Source organism: Protopterus annectens, chromosome 9.part0, assembly GCF_019279795.1.
Source record: "Protopterus annectens isolate FY-2018-M chromosome 9.part0, PAN1.0, whole genome shotgun sequence".
In the NCBI taxonomy this organism is placed as follows: Eukaryota; Metazoa; Chordata; order Ceratodontiformes; family Protopteridae; genus Protopterus; species Protopterus annectens.
Window position 1 is genome coordinate 412,785,158 of NC_056743.1, and position 21,662 is coordinate 412,806,819.

The window sequence follows — 21,662 nt, forward strand, 5'->3', positions numbered from 1 at the left end:
AGACTTCGCTCTTTGGCATAAGCGTGCCGAGTCGGAGCCGAGGGATCGGCTCCGAACCCATCAGTCAGAATGTAGGCGAGATAGGATCACATAACATTTGTATGTTATGGTACACCTCCATCAAAAAGCAAATACACAAAACAAGAAGGAAAGGTGTAGCCAAGAGAGGTCAGGGGGCTGGAGGGAGGGTAACCAGGACTGCAACAGTGAATACACTCGAACATCTACATTTATGGTAAGTGTACACAATTGTACTATGTTCTTCGTGTTTAACTGTTGCAGTCATCACATTTGGGTTGATTCCCAAAGCTAAGGCAGGGAGGAGGAAGTTTAGAGAGCATTAGGGCCAGCTATTAAGACCTGCAAGACTGCAGTGGCAAAACCAGCTCTGGATCTGGAAAAAAATAGGCATGTGGTAATGCTTGGTGAAGGTATGTACAGAGATCCAGGTAGCAGTTTCTAGTATGTCCCTGGTAGGGACTCCTCTGAGAAAGGCTGTAGAGACAGATGCAGCCCTGGTGGAATGTGATCTTATCCCGTGTGGTAGGTTCTCCATGGTGCTTATAGCAGAAATGAATTTAGAAATGGTTTGCTTTGAAATGACCTTCCCCTCTGCCCCTGCAGCAAAGCCAACTAGCAGCTGTTCAGAATTTCTGAGAGGCTTAGTCCTGTCCAAATAAAATCTAAGTTTTCAGTGCACATCCAAAGAGTGCAGTATTCGCTCTCCTTTGTTTTGTGGATTCGGGATAAAGGTAGGCAAATGAATGGACTGATTTAAGGCCACACTAGACATCACCTTGGGCATAAAGGAAGGATTGGTCATGAGAGAAACCCTGTCTGCATGGAAAATAATGAAGGGCTCCTCTGCCATGAGGGCCTGTAATTCAGACACTCTTCTTACTGAAGTGATGGCTACAAAGAAGGCTGTTTTCCAAGAAAGGAATTTCTACTCTGCAGTTGCAGCTGGCTCAAAAGGAGGGAGAGTGAGCTTTTCCAATACAAAGTTAAGGTCCCAGGCTGGCGTAGGGGCTCTCCTGGGGGGGGGGGGGGTCTTAAATTTTTTGCCCAAAGAGGGGTGGTTCAGTATTATAATGTGCTGAAATGGCAGAGGCATGAATTTTAATTGACGAGAAGGACAGGCCCTTGTGGAGCATTTCTGTTAAGTACTGAAGAATATGAGGTAAGCTGGGCACCATTTTGCCCATCCCCTGAGTCTGGCTCCAGAAACAGTATCTTTTCCACTTTTCAGCATAGGATTTTCTAGTACCTAGGCCTCCTTGCCTCCAGAATGACATCTAGCACCTGCTTGCTGAGGGATGCTATTGGAAAGCTCAAGAAATAAGCCAGGCTGCAAAGGTTCAGGGTTTGAAGCGGAGGGTGCAGAATCTGTCCCGCCTGCTGGGACAGCAGGGAAGGGATCTGAGGCAGGTGCCATGGTTCGAGCAGTGTCATACTGCACAAGGGGGGTACCAGTGCTGGCGTGGCCAGTCTGGTGCAATCAGTATTGTCCTTGGCTTGTCCTGTTTGATCTTTAGCAGAACCTTCGAGAGGAGAGGAGAGGCAGAGGGGGAAAGGCATAAACCGAGAGGTTTTCCCAGGTAAAGGACAGGGCACCCACTTTCCAAGCTTGACTGTGGTAAGTCCTTGTGCAGAATTTGTCCAATTGGTAGTTCTGAGGGGAGGCAAATAGGTCTATCTCTGGAGTCCCCCATTTGTTCCTCAAGAGGTTGAATATTTTTGGTTTCAGTTTCCATTCTTGTGGGTCCATGAGATTTCTGTTTAGGTCATCTGCCAGAGAATTTAGCTTGCCTGGCAGGAATTGAGCCTGTAGGTGCACTTGGTAGCTCAAGGCTGTGTTCCACAGAGCCATGGCTAGTTTGCAATGAGGGTACGAGTGGGTTCCCCCCTGCTTGTTTATGTACCACATAACTGTGGTGTTGTCTGTCTTTACCAATAAATGTCCTGGAAGAATGCGATCTTTGAAGGCTGTCAGAGAATTCTGTACAGCTAACATTTCTTTTTGGTTGATATGCAGGTGCATCTGTCTCGGGTTCCATTTGCCCTGAATGCACTGCCCTGCCAAGTGAGCCCCCAATGCATAGTCTAATGCGTCTGTTGTTAGGGTTTCGGTGGCAGGGGGTAGAGTGAAAGGGAGCCCCTTGTTGTGGTAGCAGGCCTCTGCCCACCAAAGGAACTCTGTTTTTATACAAGAAATGATAGGAATCATTGATTCCAGGTCCTGAGAATGTTGACACCATAGGCTTTTTCGATACCATTGTAGTGTCCTCATATGCAGTCCTGCATATGGAATTAGTAGAATGCAAGAGGTCATGAACCCCAGGGCTTGCAGAATTTCCCTTGCAGATAGCTGGGTTTTTGTGGCCAGTAGTTTGAAGTAGGCTGTCAAATAAACATGTTTCTCTGGAGTGAGGAAAGCCATCTGGGAAGTTGTGTTCAAGCTTGCTCCCAGGAATACAACTGTTGGCAGGGTACAAGATGAGATTTCTTTTCGTTTATGGTGTACCCCAGTGAGGTTAGAAGTTTCTTTACAAATGCCAGATGTTTTAATAGCAATTCCTGGCTTTCTGCCTGAATCAGACAATCGTCCAAGTATGGGTATATTTGAATATTTTTCTGCCTGCAAAATGCAATGGTTGGAGCTAGACACTTTGTGAATACCCTGGGCGCAGCAGATAAGCCAAAGGGAAGTGCAGATAACTGATAGTGCATGGAGCCTGCCCTGAAGCGTAGGTATTTCCTGCAAGATTCCCTTATTGGAATGTGCAGATAAGATTCCTTTAAGTCTAAGGTTGCCAACCAGGCAACTTTGTCTAGCATAGGAAGCAGCTGTTGAAGTGTTAGCATTTTGAATTTTGGGATTACCAAAAAGGTGTTAGAGTAGAGAGGTCCAGGATAGGACACCAGGAGCTGTCTTTTCTGGGTACCAGGAAAAGTCTTGAATAAAAACCTTGTCCCCTTTCTTCTGCTGGGACAGTTTGAATAGCCCTGATACTTAGAAGAGAGAGAACCTACTGTAGAGCACTGCCCACTGATTTGGGGGTAGGTGTGGCCAACCGTTTGGGGTTGTAGGGTGTGGAATTGGAATCTGTATCCTTGGGAAACTATATTCAAAACCCATTTGTCCTGGGTAATGAGTTCCCAGTTTTTTGCATGCAGGGCGAGTTTTCCTCCTAAAGGAGCAGGCTGTTGAGCAGGGCTTGGAAGGGTTAAGGTTAAGTCATTGTGCCATTTTTCCGTAGGGGGGTGTCTTACTACTCCCTGCTTTGGAAGTGGGAGCCCCCCACTGTTTAGGCCTGTGCGTAGCCTGAGACTGTAACCTAGGTGGTCTGCTGTTCCTGGGTTTGGACTGAGAAGGCTTGGAAGAGGCTGGAAAGGACTAATTCTTTGAAGGCCAATGCCTACTAAATCTGGGAGGCAGTACTTGCAGGAAATCTTTAACAGTTTGCATAAATTTAGCTTTTTCTTCCATATTTTTGAGGACGACTTCTGCTTTGCTGCCAAACAGGCGGTCTTGGTTTAAGGGAGCATCCATTAATTTAGCTTTAACATGAACTGGCAAGTTTTGCTCCTTAAGCCAAGCATACCTTCTAAGTACAGACCCAGTGACAGCAGCCCTGCAAGATGCTTCTACAGAATCAAAACCACATTGCAAAGTATGTTTACCAACTTTTCTGCAGAAAGCATTAAATCCTGTAATTCTTTGTGTTCAGCACAGTCAGGAATCAACATAATTTTCTGTTTAAGTAGTCCCATAATATGCTGCTGGTACTTTAACATAATGGCCAAAGTAGCACAAGTGTATACCTTCTTACCCCATCTGTCCAAGGCTCTAGAATCTCTATCAGAAGGGGTAGGGTTTTTGGCAGCAGTAGGCTTAATGCCCTTAGGTCCTTGGGAAATGGTCTCTGGGTCCGCAGTATGATTCTTGAAGAGGAACTTGTGAGAGTCAGGTACTCTCTAATACTGGTCAGGTTTTCTGTGAGCTGGAGGTAAAGTGTATGGGGAAATGCTAGATTCCAAGAAAGCATCATGTACAATGTCCAAAACAGGAGGGATAGCTAAAGGCCTGTGTTGAGGGGGGAGTAAGAATTCCCTAAGCCTCTTTTTGGAGTCAGAGTAATCCTGGCTTTCCCAGCGGAAATGCTCCCTAAATGTGTGCAACATTTCACCAAAAGAAAAGTCTTCTGGAGGGGAAGCATAGGGGATGGAGGCCTCTGCATCAGAATCCTCATACGTAGATAAGGGCAAATCCAGGTAATCAGAACAAACAGAAATATCAGATTCCTGATCTGAAGAATCAGGTGGAAAATCAGTTCTAGGTCTCTTAGAGGGGGAAGGCTGGCTTCCCCTAATTAAGGTAGTAAGGTCTTCAGCCATTCTAAGCATTTGTTTTTTAGGCATATGGGCCTGAGCATGTGGTTTGGACGTCGGTTTTCTAGGCCTGGGTTGAGTTTTAAGCCTGGATGAAGAAGATGGCATCGGTTTAAAATGCAAGTCTGTAGGCCTGAATACACCCTCAGAAGCCGGTGCCTGCACAGCAGCTACGGACCCATCCAAGGTAGAGACATCCGCAGGTTCCATAGTCAAAGAAGCATCTCCTGGCATACCAGACTCCAAATGGGTCTCAGTAGAGGCCTGCGAATCTGAAGTAGCGGGTATCAGGGGCTGCGACAGCACCTCACTGAGTACCGGTGGACTGCCGACTAGCTTAACGGAACCGTCGGCAGTTTTGGACCTATGAGGTCTGTCTCTGTCTTTATTCTTAAATTTTTTCAGAATATCGGTAGTCGGATGGCTTACTGAAGCCATTTCTGGATAGTTATACCGAGTACCAAAATAATTTTCTGCAAATATAGCCAAACAATGAATAGTTCAGGGGTTGAACAAGGCACAAAACTGACAGCAAGGGACATCGTGGTCTGGGCCTAAGCAAGGAATGCAGTATGAATTAAAATCTTTGAGATATTTCCCTTTCCACAGTTAAGAGAATTAACTTTAACTGACATTGGTTTAAGAGCAAGAAAAAGGATCCCTAATGGGGTAGTTAGCTTTTTTGAAGACTTCAGTTCTGAAACTCGAAAACGAAAACTTCAGGAGTTGGCCGACCAGCACTTGCAAACAGCTTATGCTTCCGGGCACTGTGCGGCAAGAAAGACTGATGTAATGGAGTCGGCTGCATGTTTTATACCCCTGACGACCTGACATCATGGAAGAAGAGACGGCATCCAACACAGGAATCCAAGACTATGGTATTTAGGCCGGCTGAGGGCTACCTGCAGGCAGATAACCCAAATGTGATGACTGCAACAATGAAACACGAAGAACATCAAAACAGCTGTCTGAGGAATGGAAGAATCAGACATTCTGTGATCAAACAATGTTAGAGACCCAATAACCAGATTAAAATCTCTCATCTGTAGAGGACAGGTATGAAAACAAAATGTGTCATGATTGAGTAAACTGACAAGGAAAGTATGCCTGAAACAAGACTTCTTGTTTGACATATGATAACCTTGGGGTGGACTGTCCAGTTCTGCTTGCTCTCAGAACATTTCCCCTCCAAGGATTTATCTCTGCTAGACAGTAACTGCTGAGAAAATCCTTGGTATCTGACTGACAGTATCAGCAGGCACTGTTACAAAAACAATTAAGGATACAGCTTAAAACCTGATAGAATATGGGCACAGCTTGGGATGGTCTTCTTTAGAACCTGATGCAGGCCTTTTCTTAATTTTTTGACAAAGACAGGGAACTTTCTTCTGGTGACTGAAGAGGGAAGATATGGATAGTGCAAGCATCCAGAATAATTAGGAACTTTGGTAGAAAGTACACCATTTAATGAAGACCTAGGAACACTGGCGTAAGTCGCAGCATGGTTCCAAAAGGAGGAGATGTGATGTGTTTTTATCTAGAAGTACATCAAGAACAGCATGCTTGTCTGCCAGTTCTGTGACATAGGGATAAAGCTGTCACTGCATCACTGATGGACCTGAGTTGCAACTATAGGAGCTGGCTGGGGTGGATGAGAATGCACAGCCTCTACCCGCTGTCCCATCCTGGGAGAGGGTGTCAGCTCTGGTTTGTCATAAGTGTAACTTCTAGCGGGAACACTTGGAATTAGCTGGTTTGAATTGCAGAGCCTACATTGTCAGAGTGCATCTCAAACAGACAGCTCAAGGCAAACGTGGCAAGCCACTTCTTAGGAAACAACAATGGCAGAAGTCCAGTGGGGCTGCCAGGAAGAGGAGGGCAATGCTACCACTCAGGACCAGCAATTTGGCCACCTTAGCACCTGCCTGTTGGTGAGGAGCAACAAGGTCTTTAGCATTCCCAGGCAGGAATGAATGGGCTTGTAGGGCTTTCACCTAGTCCTGGACTACCCAGCTCCTGTTCCTTCAGAACGAATGGTCCAAATGGTTGCCAATAGTAGAGATACCGGGCAAGGGGGAAAAACAGTATGCTCACTGACTGGAAGCCCTCTCAAAGTAAGTCTTTTAATGTACAGACCTGAAAAAGAAAGTAGGCAATGAAGGCATTTTAACAGTTCATTTTTAGAAAAAAACAAACAGGACACACAAAGTTAAAACATTGAAATCCCATAGTTCATTTATTTCAGGGCCACTGACTAATAACCAGTACATGAGACCACTACTTTTTATTCTATCTGCAGCTCATCTCAAACACTTACACACTAGAATAGATTCATACATTGCTTTTAGGTAAAAGATTTAAAAAATATATATAAATTGATGCATACACATATATACAGAGACATATACAAATATATATAAACAATCACTCTGAAATGGAAAAGCAAAGCATTTAGCTCTACTCAAAATACTTTTAAGGACTTTGGAAGGGGATAGGTGACAATATATTGCACATAGCTTAAATTATGGAATCAAACCTTAATAACGGAGATATATTAAAATCTTATGTTTTCTTCCTAAAGTTAGATACTTTTCTAACCCATTATTTATAGTTAAACTTGGCGGGGATTTTTCAAGTCCCAAACTGTCTTTCCTTTACCACCTATCCACATTCCCATCCACTAAGAGATTCCTTAACCTTGCTCTGATAAGTAGGGCATCCTCTTTTGACAATGATTACTGTAGCTAAAATGTCGGGAGGAAGGCATGGCACAGGCTAGCTCTTTCGGTTTGCTTGCCATTTCTCAACCAGTAACAGAGGCTTTTTCCTGTTTTTGTCTTTATTCTATTTTCCACTGTTATGGAAGTGATGGCAAGCAATAATCTTTCTGTGGCACTCCCCTTCTGCCCACCGTGCAGAAGGACAACTGTGTCTGGCATATTCATATTTTAAGTTTGCTCCCATTCATAAAATCAAATTCTGGGTCACAGACAGTGCAACACTTGCCCTATATTCTCACCAGTGAAAAATGCAATAAATCATCGGTGAGCAACTCAAATCCAATATATGTTGCCACAGGAAGGCTCCCAAAACATAACTTAAAGACTACAGTGAGCACTGTTGTGATTTATTTGACCAAAGAATGTACTTGATTATAGCAGCTGCTTCTTTAATTCATTAATGCTTTAGTGATTTACAAGTACCGATGTCCATGTATCATGGGAGGCATGCACACCACATTCTACTACCAATGCCCTTCCCACAATATTCTGCATCACCTGACCTTTCATGTCCCCTCCCTTCAATCTGAAGACTTACAGGAAGTGTACAACAGAATTCAACAAATGCTGCTCATAAAAGTTCACTTCTTTCCCAGCAGTGTTAACAAAGGGAACAAGACTTGTACCCAACAGTGTAGCCTTCTCACCACATTGAGGCTCTGAAGAGCTTTCTTCTGCCTACAGTTCAAACTTAGCAGCTGCATAGGGCTTGCTAGGTAAAAAGAGGGCAGTTTATGCCGAGTCTACCTCTACTCATACAGGAGCAACAGATACTGCAAGTGTTCATTCATCAATGGCATTACCTGTGCAAACAGTTTACAAAGGCATTCCATTAGTTTTGTCAGGTAAGGGATGTTTAAAAAAAATCTGCAGAACTGGAGTTAAGGTGCTTTGGTGCTCACTGTTATTAAAAACAAAACAAATGAAAATAACATTGTAAAATGTTTCAGAAAATTAAAAAAACAAAACAAAAAAACAATTGCTTTATTATGGGATGCATCTCTTTCGGATATGCGGAGTCTGTCTGCCTTGAAGTGGTAAATTTTCCATTGAGGTACCTCTAAGTACCTTCTTAGCCGCATGGACTACCAGTTAGCAATTAAGGGCAAGCTGTGCTTCAAGTTATGTTCCATCGGGCTCCTGTGATGGATACTTAACCAAGGCAATAGCTGCTAGTTCTTTACAGAACTCTTCCAGGACTATCACCCCCTTCAGCAAAGTCGTATGGTCAATCCTACAATGACAAAAAAAGGTGATTTTTAGAGTAACAGACTATTTAAAAAATGTACACATTAGAATGTTTATTACAGAAGCAAACACTCAAGCCAGTGCCAAAACCTAGATTTGAAACTGCATGATAAAAAAGGTAAAATAATCTGGCATTACCACAAACATCTATTCAAATGATAAAAAAAAAATCATATAAAGAAGCTATTAGAAAAAAAATAAAACACCAGTGTTGTTTCAAGCATTCCAGCTACACCCTATTTGGATGCTGCTTCTGTTTTGAAACAAGCAGAAGATGAAGGGGTCAAACATCCCTGAACCTATTTGCCCACCTACAATAATGCTGAAAGGACAATACCAATTATCACAGAGTTCACTAAGTGGTACATGTAGTTTCTGAACACCTTTGATGACTTTGCAAAAATTGTTTCCTCAAATCAGCCTTTTTTTCTAACACCTTTATTAACTTCATACATTACACACTGACTTGTGTACAGATTCAGTTATAAAAGGGAAAATCATTACAAAAATATTTCCTTTTCATGCATTATACTTTACGTGGTTTCTTACTTATTATTCAATTTATTATTACATAGATTGCTCTAGAGTCCTTCTTCACTTAAATTCACTTTCCTACTGAAAATTGGTCTGCCATGTATTGTTTCTACAGATTTGATTTATTTCTATGTAGTTTACTACTCTACATTTTCTAAAGAGCCTATCCCCAATTCTTTTATCTCCTTTACAACATTCAATAATTTTGTTACAGTAGGTTTAGAATTTTATGTCCATTTTCTAGTAAATGCTTTTTTGGCAGCCTAAACTTAGCTCAGTTTTGCTATGGCAAGTCAAAAACTATAGTGCAGCTCAAAAGAATCATTTCCTCAGTTATAATATTTTGCTCTCCTAACTTTTCTGCCAAGGTACCCTGTTGAGAATTAAAATGTATCAGTTCATTGCATTCTCAAAAAAATATATATATACATGTAACCACCTCTTTCCCATCAGTCCTCCATAAATTGCTGTCTAACTATGGAAAAATTCTCTGAAGTCTACTTGGAGTACAAAGATACCTATGCATACATCCAAAACCTTCTAGACTGTTGCTTATTTGGGAACCATACAAACATCCTCTCATTGTCCCTTTGTATATTGCCTTTCCATTCTCAATTACCATTTTTTGTAACCTCTTCTAACAGATTCTTGTAATTATCAAGTATCCTACTAATTATATCTTGTTTACATACAGCTTCCGTTCTAAATTTAGTGATAAATTCAGTCAGAGATGGCCTTTCATTTAACACTCCCCTTTCCCTTTATTATACTCTGCCTTCTCTACCAGGGATTGATTACAATCTGTAATCTGAAGTCCAAACTTCTGCTTGGCTTCATCCCATTCTATGACTTCCCCTCCTAATTATTTCCTTCCAATACCTTGAATCCTCGCTAATTTTCTGCAGTAAGTTCCGCCTCCCCCGCCTATTTTCTATGCCACTACTTGCAGTCATCCATACTGATAAAATCTCCTTTTTCCATTTCCATGTTGGCTTAGTTAAGTTGTTATTGTTTTCCTTAAGGGCATGCAACCAAAATCCTACTTCCTCCTTATTTAGTGAACCCCTATTTCAGTACAATTTCTTTCCACTTTGATTTGTAGTTTCTACATGCATTATGTATAGGAAGGAGCCTCAACACTTATCCCTTCAAACCTGGTATTCTTAAAGCACCTTGTTCTGGAGGAGAAGCAACTTATCCCACTTAATTAGTAAAGAATTTATTTGGGAGGGCGAGGTTATGTCTATACAGCCTCTCCTCTGATTGATAAAAAAATATGCCTGACCTGTCCATAATATTAAAGGAACTGGAAACATTTTCACTTCTTTTACTTTTACTATTCATATCAAGTCATGAGCTTCCAACTTCTCATTTTTGTACGGTCTTCTTAGTCTCCTCCTGCATATCCTCAGCTGCCATAATATACTCCTTTTTAATCCATACAGCTAAACACTTTGTCGTATGTCTCCATGAATAAGGGCATCCATCAAATCAGCCAGCCTTGAGCCACCCCCTTTCATCTGCCACCTGTGTTCTCTTCCTCAGTTCTTTATCTTTGACAGAACGAAAGCTGCCCGCTTCTGTAAACTGAACTGTGACAGAAAACAGCTGCAAAACTGTAGTGGTGCTTTCTACTTTATCTGTAGATCTTAGATTAACCAGTCTACCTCATGTGAAGAGACTTGTTGGTGCTAGGCTCCAAAATGGTAAACAACTCTTCTCACAGTTTGAGTTCCTCCTCTATCTCCACAATGCATCACTGCAGTTTACCTCAGATCTCATTGTTCAGCATCACTTTGGTGTGATCTACTTATTGCTGCTGTTGTGGACTTGTTTACAATATAATGGAAAAGGCTACAGGATTTTGAAAATGCAGATGATGCGGCTACAAAATCCAATCCCAGAACACCCATGGGTTATGCATAGTATGCCTAGGGCAGAATAACCTGAAGGAGCAGTGTGAAATTTGCCATCCTTCAACAGAAAAAGTCTGGAGGAAAGGAAGAATAAGTGTTAATGGTCTTCACCCATCAGAAGCAATGAGGGTGGAAGGAAGAGACAAGAAAAGAGAAAGGCGAGCAGAGCATCAGTCCAGTGATATTCAGTCATCCTCCCCTAAGATGCAAGGTCAGATCAATATCAATCGAAGACCTCCACGGTACCAGCACCCACCTATCCTCATCTGGACCTACTGGAAGAATCTATACCCTAGACTCTTTAACAGCTCTCCCTTCAAGTAGAAATGTATCAAAGGTAGTCATTATCCTGAGAAAAACAGTGCAGAACTTTTCCAGAGAGAAGAAGCTTTCAAGGTATTTCTAATACCTCTGCCCCTTCTATGGCGTCCCAGCTGATGAGATCTGACAGGAGTCTATGTAGCACAATTTGGAGTGCAAGATAAAGTCCTTCACAAAAGCACACACTGAGACAGGTATCATACTGTACCCCACTACCACCACCATTTCTATGGAATACAGGTCATACCACAACTTTCTACTTCAGTTAATTCTCCAAGGCTTCGGTTTGGGACCAGGTGCCCACTGCAACAGCAGTCTGTATCTGTGTCAAAAGGAAGTAAGCCTTTGACACTTACTCCTTTGGTTCTATTACTCTTGACTCCAGGTCCTTCAGTAACAAGGCCAGTAGGGAAAGGAGTTTATGAAGTACTCAAAACTGTACATTATTCTTTACCCAGACAGACATCCTGTTTGCATTTTAAACAGCTGGGCTAATTATATATAGCAAAAGGAAATTAATCTGAAGTTGCATTTGGTACCAATTCTAATCCTGTTGAAACCATTTACCATATCTAACACCTTGCTGATTGACCCTTTAAAACCAAAGTCATCTTTGAGTCTAGGAGTGGCCTTGGGGCAGGACCATTATGAATGACTTCTTCAGTACAGAAACTGACTTTAGTACTAGCTTCAGCCTTTAAAGTTTTGGAGAGCTTGACTACCTTAGCCAACCATCTGGATCAAATAGAAGCATCACCTCCTTCAGCTTCATCCCCTGACATATGGAAATCGACAGCATTTGGCACTTATCAGGAGCTCCACTGTCAACAGGACTTCAAAGAGCTTCATTAACAGATACCCTTCAGGGTCAGGCACATCTTCCTCCCATTCAGGACAATTCACAATCCGAAGTACTTAGGAAGATGAAGTGCAACAGGAGGCATTTGGACAGCCCACTCATAGTATGTAAGCAGATGATGGAGTGAAAACAGAGGCACATGCAACCATCATGGTAAACTGGATGATGGCCCCTCTACCTGGTATGCACGGAAACAAATGGGGTCCTGTCCCATTGGGGAGGAGAACTGCAGCTTAATTTTCTTCTGTCTGGGTAAACTGCGCTAATTATTTACAGAAGAAGTCCCATTTGGATTTTAGACAAGGATGTACAACTTTGAGTATTTCGTGAACTTTCTTCCCTGCTGCCAACTGATCAGTAGTCCCTTTCCAGTCAATTGGCTCACTTGCTTCTGTGAGGGTCAACTGGATGAGGCCATCATTTAGACAGCCATCTGGGGTGTGTTTTTTTTCTTCCTTTATGCCCTACATTTATTTATTTGACATTTGTTTACTGGGATAGTCTGACAGGGTCAGCAGAAAGCAAAGTTGTGTAAAATCTTACCATAACCATAGATGGCCTTCTCTTCCATGTTGTAGTATTCTACATATGGGTTTACTGCTCTTGTCTCGCATACGTATGGCCAGTATACAAATCTTTTCAGTCCCTGAAGTGCGTAGGACATCTGACATGGCTGACGGCAACGTGGGCCATAAAAGTGACATCTGCACGCAACAGCCCTCAGAACTGAATGCCCCAGTCGGAGCCAGTCCTAATAAGGGCAGTGCCAGTCCATTGCCACCCAGAAAGGGAAGTGCAAACTTATAGAAGGGGAAGGAGGGTGGGAAGGAATACTGCAACATGGAAGAGAAGGACATCTATGGTTATGGTGGTAAGATTTTACACAACTTTTCTATGTCCTATTCCCATGTTGCAGTATTCTGCATATGGGTGAGTGCCAAAGCTCACTGTGATAGGGGAGGTGGTCTACAGGCAGACACCATGAATCCATTAAGGATAGCCCTGGCAAACCCTGCCCTAGATCTAAAAATGTGGTCTTGTTTGTAATGCTTGGTGAAGGTGTGGAGTGAAGACCAAGTAGCTGCTTCTAAAATAGTAGAGGTATCTAGGGCCTTAAAGAAGGCTCCGGAAGAGGCCATAGCTCTGGTGGAGTGTGCTTTAACTGCACCTTGCAGAGATTTACCATGGAGCTGGTAGCAGAAGGTGATAGCCTTGGAAATCTAGTCAGATATAGTCTGTTTGGATACTTCCTTCCCCACGGCTCTAGGATGGAAGGAAACGACAAGCTGGTCAGCCTGTCTGGTGGACTTGGTTTTATGCAGGTAAAACCTGAGTTGTCGGTGCACATCCAGCGAGTGCAGTATGCTCTCACTGTCCTCCTCTGGGTTGGGGAATAAGGTAGGTAGGTCTTTGGCAGGGTTAAGGGACAGGTCATTCACCACCTTGAGAATGAAGGATGGGTTAGTTCTAAGGGTACCCCTTGTCCTTGTGGAAGACTAGAAAAGGAGGAATAGTCATAAGGGCTTGTAGCTCTGACAATCTTCTGGCTGAGGTCAGGGCCAGTAGCAGTACAGTTTTCCATGTGCAATATTTTAAAGAAGCTTTGTCTGCTGGCTCAAAGGAAGAGAGCGTAAGCTTTTCCAGAACACAGTTAAGATCCCATGGAGGAGGAGAGGGTTTCCTGGGAGGTCTGAGGTGAAGTACCCCCTTAAGGAAGAGCTTAGAAGGAAGTCTGGATGCTAGTGAACGATCTAGAGGAAGGCATGTTGAAATTGCAGACAGATGAGCTTTGATGGAAGAATAAGCTAAACCATTCTGCAGTAGCTCACACAGGTAAGACAGGACAAGAGGGGGCTCACTTGAAAGCGGGTCCAGCTGTCTTTTGTGACACCATAAAATGAAATTTTCCACTTAGAAAGGTAGGATTTTCTAGTATTTGGTTTCCTGGCCTCCTGCGGGACATTGAGCACATCCTCGTTGTAAAGGTGCCTGAAGGGGATCAGAATCCTATCAACCACAGGGTGAGTTGCAGAAGCTGCCACTGTGGGTGAAACTGGGATCCCTTGTGTTGTGTGAGAAGGTCTACTCTGGGGGGGTAACTTGTGATTGCCCTTGGACAGCTGTAGGAGTAGGGGGAACCAGTGCTGTCTGGGCCAGTAGGGAGTCACCAACAAGATTTGTGTTCTGCTGGATTTTCAGCAGGACCTTCTGAATGAGTGGGAAGGAGGGGAAAGCATATAGATATTTCCCCTTCCAAGAGATTGAGAAGTCATCTGTTGCCAGTGCCTGCGGGTCTGGTATCCTGGTGCAAAAGCCAGGAAGCTGCCTGCTGATGGAGTCTACTTGAGGTGTACCCCCACTGTGGACCAGATCCAAGAAAAGATCTCTGTGAAGCATCCATTCATGGTTGTTTGTGATTGTTCTACCCAGTCTGCCTGGGAGTTGTAGAGAGAGGGAATGTACACTGCCTGCAGAGTAATTCCCTGTGAGGTGGCTAGTTCCCATACCAGAAGGGCTAGTCTGCAGAAGAGGTATGACTTGGCTCCTCCCTGCTTGTTGAGACATCACAGTATAGTGGTGTTGTCTGTGCAAATCTTCAAGGGGCCTTGCTGCAGGAAAGGTAGAAACACACGAAGAGCCAGAATAATTGCCCTCATCTCTCGGACACTGATGTGTTCTAGTTGTGAGGTCTTGGACACAGGCTTCAATGGCCCAGAGTTACTCCCCAGCCCAAGTCTGAGGCATCTGTGTGCATGGATGTGGTTTGAGGGGAAGAACTGGATTGTGGTTCACTTCTGCCAACCACCACTGTATTTCTTTATTCAGGCAAGAGAGAAGGGGCACCCTATGCTCCAGAGGATGGGAGTGCTGTGTTCAGACTGACAGAAGATACCATTGTAACTTTCTCATATGTAGTCTTGCTAAAGACAGCATGGGGATGGTGGCTGCCATGTAGCCCAAGATTCTGAGGAACTGCCTTGCTGTCAAATCTGTGGATTGGAAGACCAGAATTAAATGTTCTGTCAATGTTTCCACCTTTTGGGGTGAGAGGTATGCTTCCATGAGGTTTTAGCGTATTCTGCACCTGAGCAATACAATGACTTGGGTTGGCTGGAGATGCAATTTTGGGAAGTTTAACTGAAATCCCAAGGACTGTAGAAGAGACACTACAATGTGGATGTGGCACGTGATCCCCTTGGATCATCAACATGTTGTCCAGGTAAGGGAATATCTGTAATTCCCTTTGTCCTGCAATAAGCAATCACTGGGGCCAGATACTTTCTGAAAACTCTGGGTGCAGTGGAAAGCCCAAATGGCAAAGCAAAGAACTGGAAGTGGGAAGAGCCCACTAAGAACCTCAGGTATTTCCTGTAAGTAGGTTTTATGGCGATGTGGAGATAAGCATCCTTTCTATCTAATGTGATCATGAACCCTTGTGGAAGCAGAAGAGGAAAGAGGGTTGGGTAGGGTCAACATCCTGAAGGTAGGAACCTTTAGGAATAGGTTGAGATGGGAGAGGTCTAGAATAGGTCGCTAGGGTCCATCCTTCCTGGGGACCAGGAAGATCCTGGAGTAGACGCGGTTTCCTTTTGCGACTGATTCGATGGTGCCCTGAGCCAGCAGAGTTTGCAACAATAAGGTGCAACTGTTGTGTAGGAGGCTGTGGAGTGCCTTTTCATTTTTTTGGGGGGGGGCGGGCCAAGACATGAAATAACCATTCTGCAGGATAGACAGGACCCACTTGTCTGAAGTGATGTTGGTCCATAGAGGAAGGCAGTGAGAGAAGCGGGCTGACAACGGTAAGGGGGAGGATGCAAGGAAGGCAGGTAGTCAGATGCTACCTGCCCTGTCTTGAAAGGATGGTCTCTGGCTAGAGGAGAGGGATGCTCTAGCTGGAGGGGGTTGTTCCCCTGTATGCTTCCTAGTCCTTGAATGAGCAGCAGGACGAGAATGTTTCCTTATAAACTGGGTTTTAGCTGGATAGCTTCTTTGAAACTTTGGTATGGGGGAGACCAGCAAGTGTTTGAGGTCCTGCATTTCTTTACCTTTTTGCTGCAGTGATTTGAAAAAGTCTGCTACTTTAGGGCCAAACAATGCTGCATTGTCCAGGGGTGCATCAATAAGCTTTGCCCTAAAATCATCAGGCACCTGGCTGAAGATTCAGCAGCATCATAACTGCATTTTATAGAGTGCCTGGTAACCTGGGAAGTGAGGACCACGAGAGAGGACAGTGAGGCTTCAGCAGAGCAGTCAGAGATATCAGCCAGTTCTTTGGTGGCTGATACCAGGAGGGACAGGGCATTTTTGCCCATGTGTGTCTGGTAGTCTGTCGCCCTGAAAGACAAGGTAGCAGAGGTATAAATCTTCTTACCCAGATGTTCCACTGTTTTGCTGTCCTTGTCAGCAGGGAGGATGGTGGTAGTGGGTAAAAGCTTAGCGGCCTTGTCCAAAGAGATAGAGATAGTGGCTGGGTAAGCAGGTGGGCACTTAAGCACATGCTTATTAGTGTTAGGCACCTTGTAAAGTCTGTCACGTCTGCGTGGAGCAGGTGCTTGGGACTCTGGATTAAGTGATGCTGAGGTGAAGGCGTCTAGGAAGATAGGAAGGATAGGTGGAACAGCAGATGTGCTTGGGGAAATCCATCTTAAGTAGGTCATAGTATCTCTTTTGGACCTCAATCATTTCAGAGGATTCCCACTTGAAATGATCTTTCATCTCTGAGATAGTTTCCCCAAAGGTCAAGTCCACAGCTGGGGAGTCAGGATCGAGCGATTCTTCCTCAGGGGAGCCATACCCCAAAGGGGAAGAAATCTGGGAGATGTAAGATAAAGATTCTTCAGAGGAGGAATCTGAAAGGTTGTCTTCTTTCCTCATGCTTGGATATAAGGTCTGAGGCCTAGGGCTCAGGAGTGGTGAGGGTATGTTAACACTCATAGGAGAGGTAGGCCGTAAGGCCATGAAGGCATTAAACAGGCTTTGGCTGAAAGCCTGCCAATCAGGCATGCTTTTGGAAGAGGGAGAGATGTGCTTTCTTTTTAAGGCACCTAGCAGGCGTCTGGAGGGGTCTTTAATCCGGAGACTGCAAAGGACTGGAGGCATCCGAAGGGGCTTCTGAAAATGTTGGTGCCCCTCCATGTCAGAGACCGACATTGCTAAAGTCTCACCTGACGTGCTCTCACCGTGGGATTCCGCGGCATCCTTAGAGGTATCCTCCATATCCACTGCGGTGAATCTGGATCCTTCTACCAGACCGAGGTCGGCCACAGGCTGAGGATCGGACGGTAGAGGCCCAGTGGAAGAGGTAGGCCGCAAGGTCTTGGTCTTCTTTTCTGGCGGTTCTGAAGGAACATTTGAGGAGTCCTCCATCCTTAATGCAATTTGCTTAGAGCATTGATTTTCCAAGTAAAGGTTTAAAGCATGTAGGCAGCTACATAGGCTCTTGGTTACGAACACCTGACAAATAGGGCAGGCCTTCCAATCGTGCGACTGTTCCAAGTAGAAACAACACTGAACGTGGGAGTCCTTGTGGGGAATCTGCTGGCCGCACTTACACTTGCCCTTTCTGGATGACCTGAACAGGCAATACAAGTAAAAAGAGGGACTGAAAGGGTCTCCAATGGGGTACTTATCTTAATTCTTTGAATCCGACATCAGCAATAGAAGGAAAACCTGGCATACGACTGCCGGCAGACATGATGTTCTTCGTGTTTCACTGTTGCAGTCATTAGATTTGGGTTATCTGCCTGCAGGTAGCCCTCAGCCGGCCTGAATGCCAGAGTCTTGGATTCCTGCATCGGACGCTGTCTCTTCTTCCATCATGTCAGGTCATCATGGTTATAAAACATGCAGCCGATGTCATTACATCAGTCTTTCTTGCCGTGTAGTGCCCGAAACAGAAGCAGTTTGCAAGTGCCAGTCGGCCAACTCCTGTAATTTTTGTTTTCGAGTTTCAGAACCGAAGTCTTCAAAAAAGCCAAGTACCCCATTGGGGATCCTTTTTCTTGCTCTTAACCAATGTCAGTAAAAGCTAACAATTGTCTTACCTGTGGAAAGCAAATACCTCATAAAGATTTTCATTCGTACTGCATTCCTTGCTTAGGCCCACACCATGACGTCCCTTGCTGTCGGTTTTGTGCCTTATTCAACCCCCAAACTATTCGTCAGTCTATTTTTGCAGCAAATTATTTTGGTACTCAGTATAACTACCCAGAAATGGCTTCGGTAAGCCATCTGACTACTGATATTCCAAAAAAAACATAAGGATAAAGACAGAGACAGACCGCATAGGTCCAAAACTGCCGACGAAGCTTCCGTTAAGTTATTCGCCAGTTCGCCGGTACTCAGTGAGGCGCCAGTGTTGTTTGAGTGATGACAAACCCATACATTTATGTATACATTTAGCATAAAAAAGGGGGAGAAGGGAAGATGAAATAGAAGTGAGATTAGCCTGGAGTAGAGCAGGTGCTTAACCAAGTGCTAGTTAGATGTTGTTTTAATGACTTTTTGAAAGCTGACAAACTGGGAGTTGACCTAATAGCAATGGGGAGAGAATTCCACACTATTGTTATAGAGCAAGAGTAGAGACACTGTCCATGTTTTTTTTTTTTTTTAAGATTTGGTGATATTTAGCAGTTTTTTTGTCATCAGACCTTAAGGTTCTATCTGTTTGGTTGGTATGGTTCGATTAGACTGTTTAGTGCTGGACAGGCAGAGGGCTTGTAGATGAAGTTATGGAGTGCTGAAAGTTGGATGTAGGGGAGTTCAAGCCAGCTAAGTTCATGCAGAGGTCTACAGTGATGAGTACGGTCTTTAGAGTTTGTGGCTAACTTTGTCACCTTGTTATAGCACTTTTCCAGTTTAGACTTGCTGGAAGCTTTAAGTTGGTGATAATAGTGGCACCGTAGAGCAGGGAAGGGAGCAGGAAAGTTTTAGCCAGCGTGATTTTAGTTGAGGTGCTTAGGAAGTGTTTATTTCTGTAGGGAAGACCTAATTTCTGGTAAGTTTTCTTAATATTTTGCTGGATGTGGAGGTTGAATTTCAGTTGATTATCTATAATGACTCCAGGCAGGTTGGTGTGCTGTACTATTTCAACAGCTATATTATCTGTTGAGTATATTTTGAATTGCCCTTTATCTGATGGGATGATTTTATGGGTGAAAGAGGATGACTGATTTTCTTAGGGTTAAGGAAAAGTTGTGCATTTGTTAGCTAGGTTTCAACGGCAGTAAAGAACTTTTGTGTGATGGAGAGTAGCTCGGGAAGAGTGTGAGAGGTGCAAAGAATTGTAGAATCGTCTTCATATTGAATGAGAGTTCCAGGAGATGAAGAAGTATGTAGATTGTTTGTGAACATATTAAACAGTAGGGGACCAAGGATGGAGCCTCGTGGGACACCTGTAGGTTTATGGAGAAAGGGGGAACATTTGTTTGTCCATTTTACAGCTTGTTTGCTCTTCTGCAGTTGAGTCTGAAATCACTGTATTGTACTATAAGAAAAATGTAAGCTGGAGTGTGTGTCTAGAGGTAGGGGGTATACGAGTGACTAACAAGCACTTTATAAAAAAAAAAATCTACACAAGACCTACTGACAAGCAACTCCAGCACCAGACCCTGTAGTCTCTAGCACTTGCTCGGTTTGTGAGGGAAAGGGCATGCCTTTGGGTGACCTCCCTGATCATCCCGCTTTTCTGCAAAGGAATGCAAAATACAAGTAATCCACAGTGCTCAAACTGGGCCTGGTATAAAAAAACTGACGTAAAAGGGTGACAAGACAAATGTAACAGTATCCAGATTAAGACTATAAGAAATCAAGTTAGCTCTTAGATCTAGAAGAATGCATCTAATCCCCTCTCAGTAGGAGGAATAAGATACTCTGCTGACATTTTTTAAAAACTAATAGCACAGGCTGTACCATGTGTCTTAGCATGTCTAACCTTTCTTTTTTTGTTAACTTTAGCCTGTCTGTGTAGCTATCAGTTTAATTATAAGGAAGAAAAAACTTCAGTACTTGAAGTTGTACATAGTTTTGTGTGTTACTGTAAAGTTCATAGGTTTTGGGGGAGTTTGTTCTGTTTGAGGGCTTTTCAAAAAAAAAAAAAGAAAAAGTTATCTAAGATGTGACATAGACGTAAATGGATATGACATGAAACAACTGTATAAAAGACCAACCTGCCGAACAATATATACATGCAACATAAAAGTTGGAACAAGACATTTAGCAAAAGAGCAGTTATATATAAAAGGTGGCAATAACTACATAAGAAAATGATGCTTTCTGCAATGTCTTTCGATCTAGTCTTACAGATAAATATAAAAAAGAAAGAATAGTGAATTATATTAAAAATGTAGAGTCCAATAGCTATGCTACAGGAGACACACCTGGAAAGAAGTGAACGTGTGAAATTGATAACGAAAGGTTTTCAGGATGGTTATTCAGCCGAATATTCGGGGCAAAGGAAAAGAGGAAAACTTTTATTAATTGCAAGAGGAGCTCCAATAGAGATAGAAGAGGAAAAAAAAGATAATAATAGAAGAGATGTAGTACTAAGGGGCTACTGGCATGGGAGGAGGATTACACTGGCATGGATTTACATCCTCCCAAAAACTGCTATAATGGAGCTTAAGAAAATTCTGGGAGAAATACTTATAGCGGGAGACAGGAATTTGGTTTGCAACAGTGAAAATGTGTCTGAGGGGCCTAGAAGGGAAAATATAGAAGGGAGGGTAGATTTTTGAAGACATTTAAGAAAATATTTGGCATGTAAGATGTGAATTCAGTACTAGGAGTTCTGAGTGAAATACATATTAGTCACCAAGATAAAAAACTGGGCTAGGCTAGATAGATTTTATATCTCACCGGAACTTGTGCATTTAACTGAAGTTCTTGAACCACACACAATGACAGATTTATCGTCTGAAAACATGGTTAAGGAGTGGGATAAAATTAAAGTGGAGTTTAAAACTAGGTTGGAAATAAAAGAAAAGTACAGTTGTGTACCTACCATAAATGTAGATGTTCGAGTGTATTCACTGTTGCAGTCATTACACTTAGGTTATCCTGCTGGCAGGCTACCCGTAGTCGGCCTGAATTCCAAAGTCCTGGTCTGGTGTAGGTTGCTGTCTCCTCTTCCCTGACAGTGCGCCAGGGGTATAAATGATGCACCTGACGCCATTTTCTTCAGTTTTTCTTGCCCCAGATGTCAGGTGCCCCCAAAAGGGTAGGCTAAAAGTAATTCTGATCATAAAAAAGCATGCAAATAACCTTCCTCTATAAGCAAATACACTACATAGGTTGTATAGAATAGAGAAGTACAGATAAGTCCCAGCAGTGAAAGGGGGATGGAGGGAGGGTAACCTGGACTGCAACAGTGAATACACTCGAACATCTACATTTATGGTAGGTACACAACTGTACTATGTTCATCGTGTTTCACTGTTGCAGTCATTACACTTGAATTGAATCCCAAAGCTGAGGTTGGGTGGCTGGGCCTAAATAGAATTAGGAGTGGCTATGAGGCCCTGCAGAACTGCAGTGGCAAAGCCTGCTCTGGATTTTAGAGTAAAGAGGTAAGTGGTAGTGCTTTGTAAAAGTGTGCACTGAAGCCCAGGTTGC

General features: G+C 43.4%; 1 protein-coding gene across 3 annotated transcripts in view; it reads right to left on the reverse strand.

The window, feature by feature from the left end:
* Nucleotides 1-6,601: 6,601 nt before the first annotated feature.
* Nucleotides 6,602-21,662, reverse strand: part of FHIP2B (FHF complex subunit HOOK interacting protein 2B) — a 1,026,346-nt gene continuing 1,011,285 nt past the window's right edge. For all 3 annotated transcript variants that reach the window (XM_044082952.1, XM_044082953.1, XM_044082954.1), the window contains one exon: nt 6,602-8,406. In XM_044082952.1, coding sequence (XP_043938887.1) covers nt 8,295-8,406 — 112 coding nt within the window. In that variant the 3' untranslated portion in view covers nt 6,602-8,294. The remainder of the gene's footprint in view (nt 8,407-21,662) is intronic.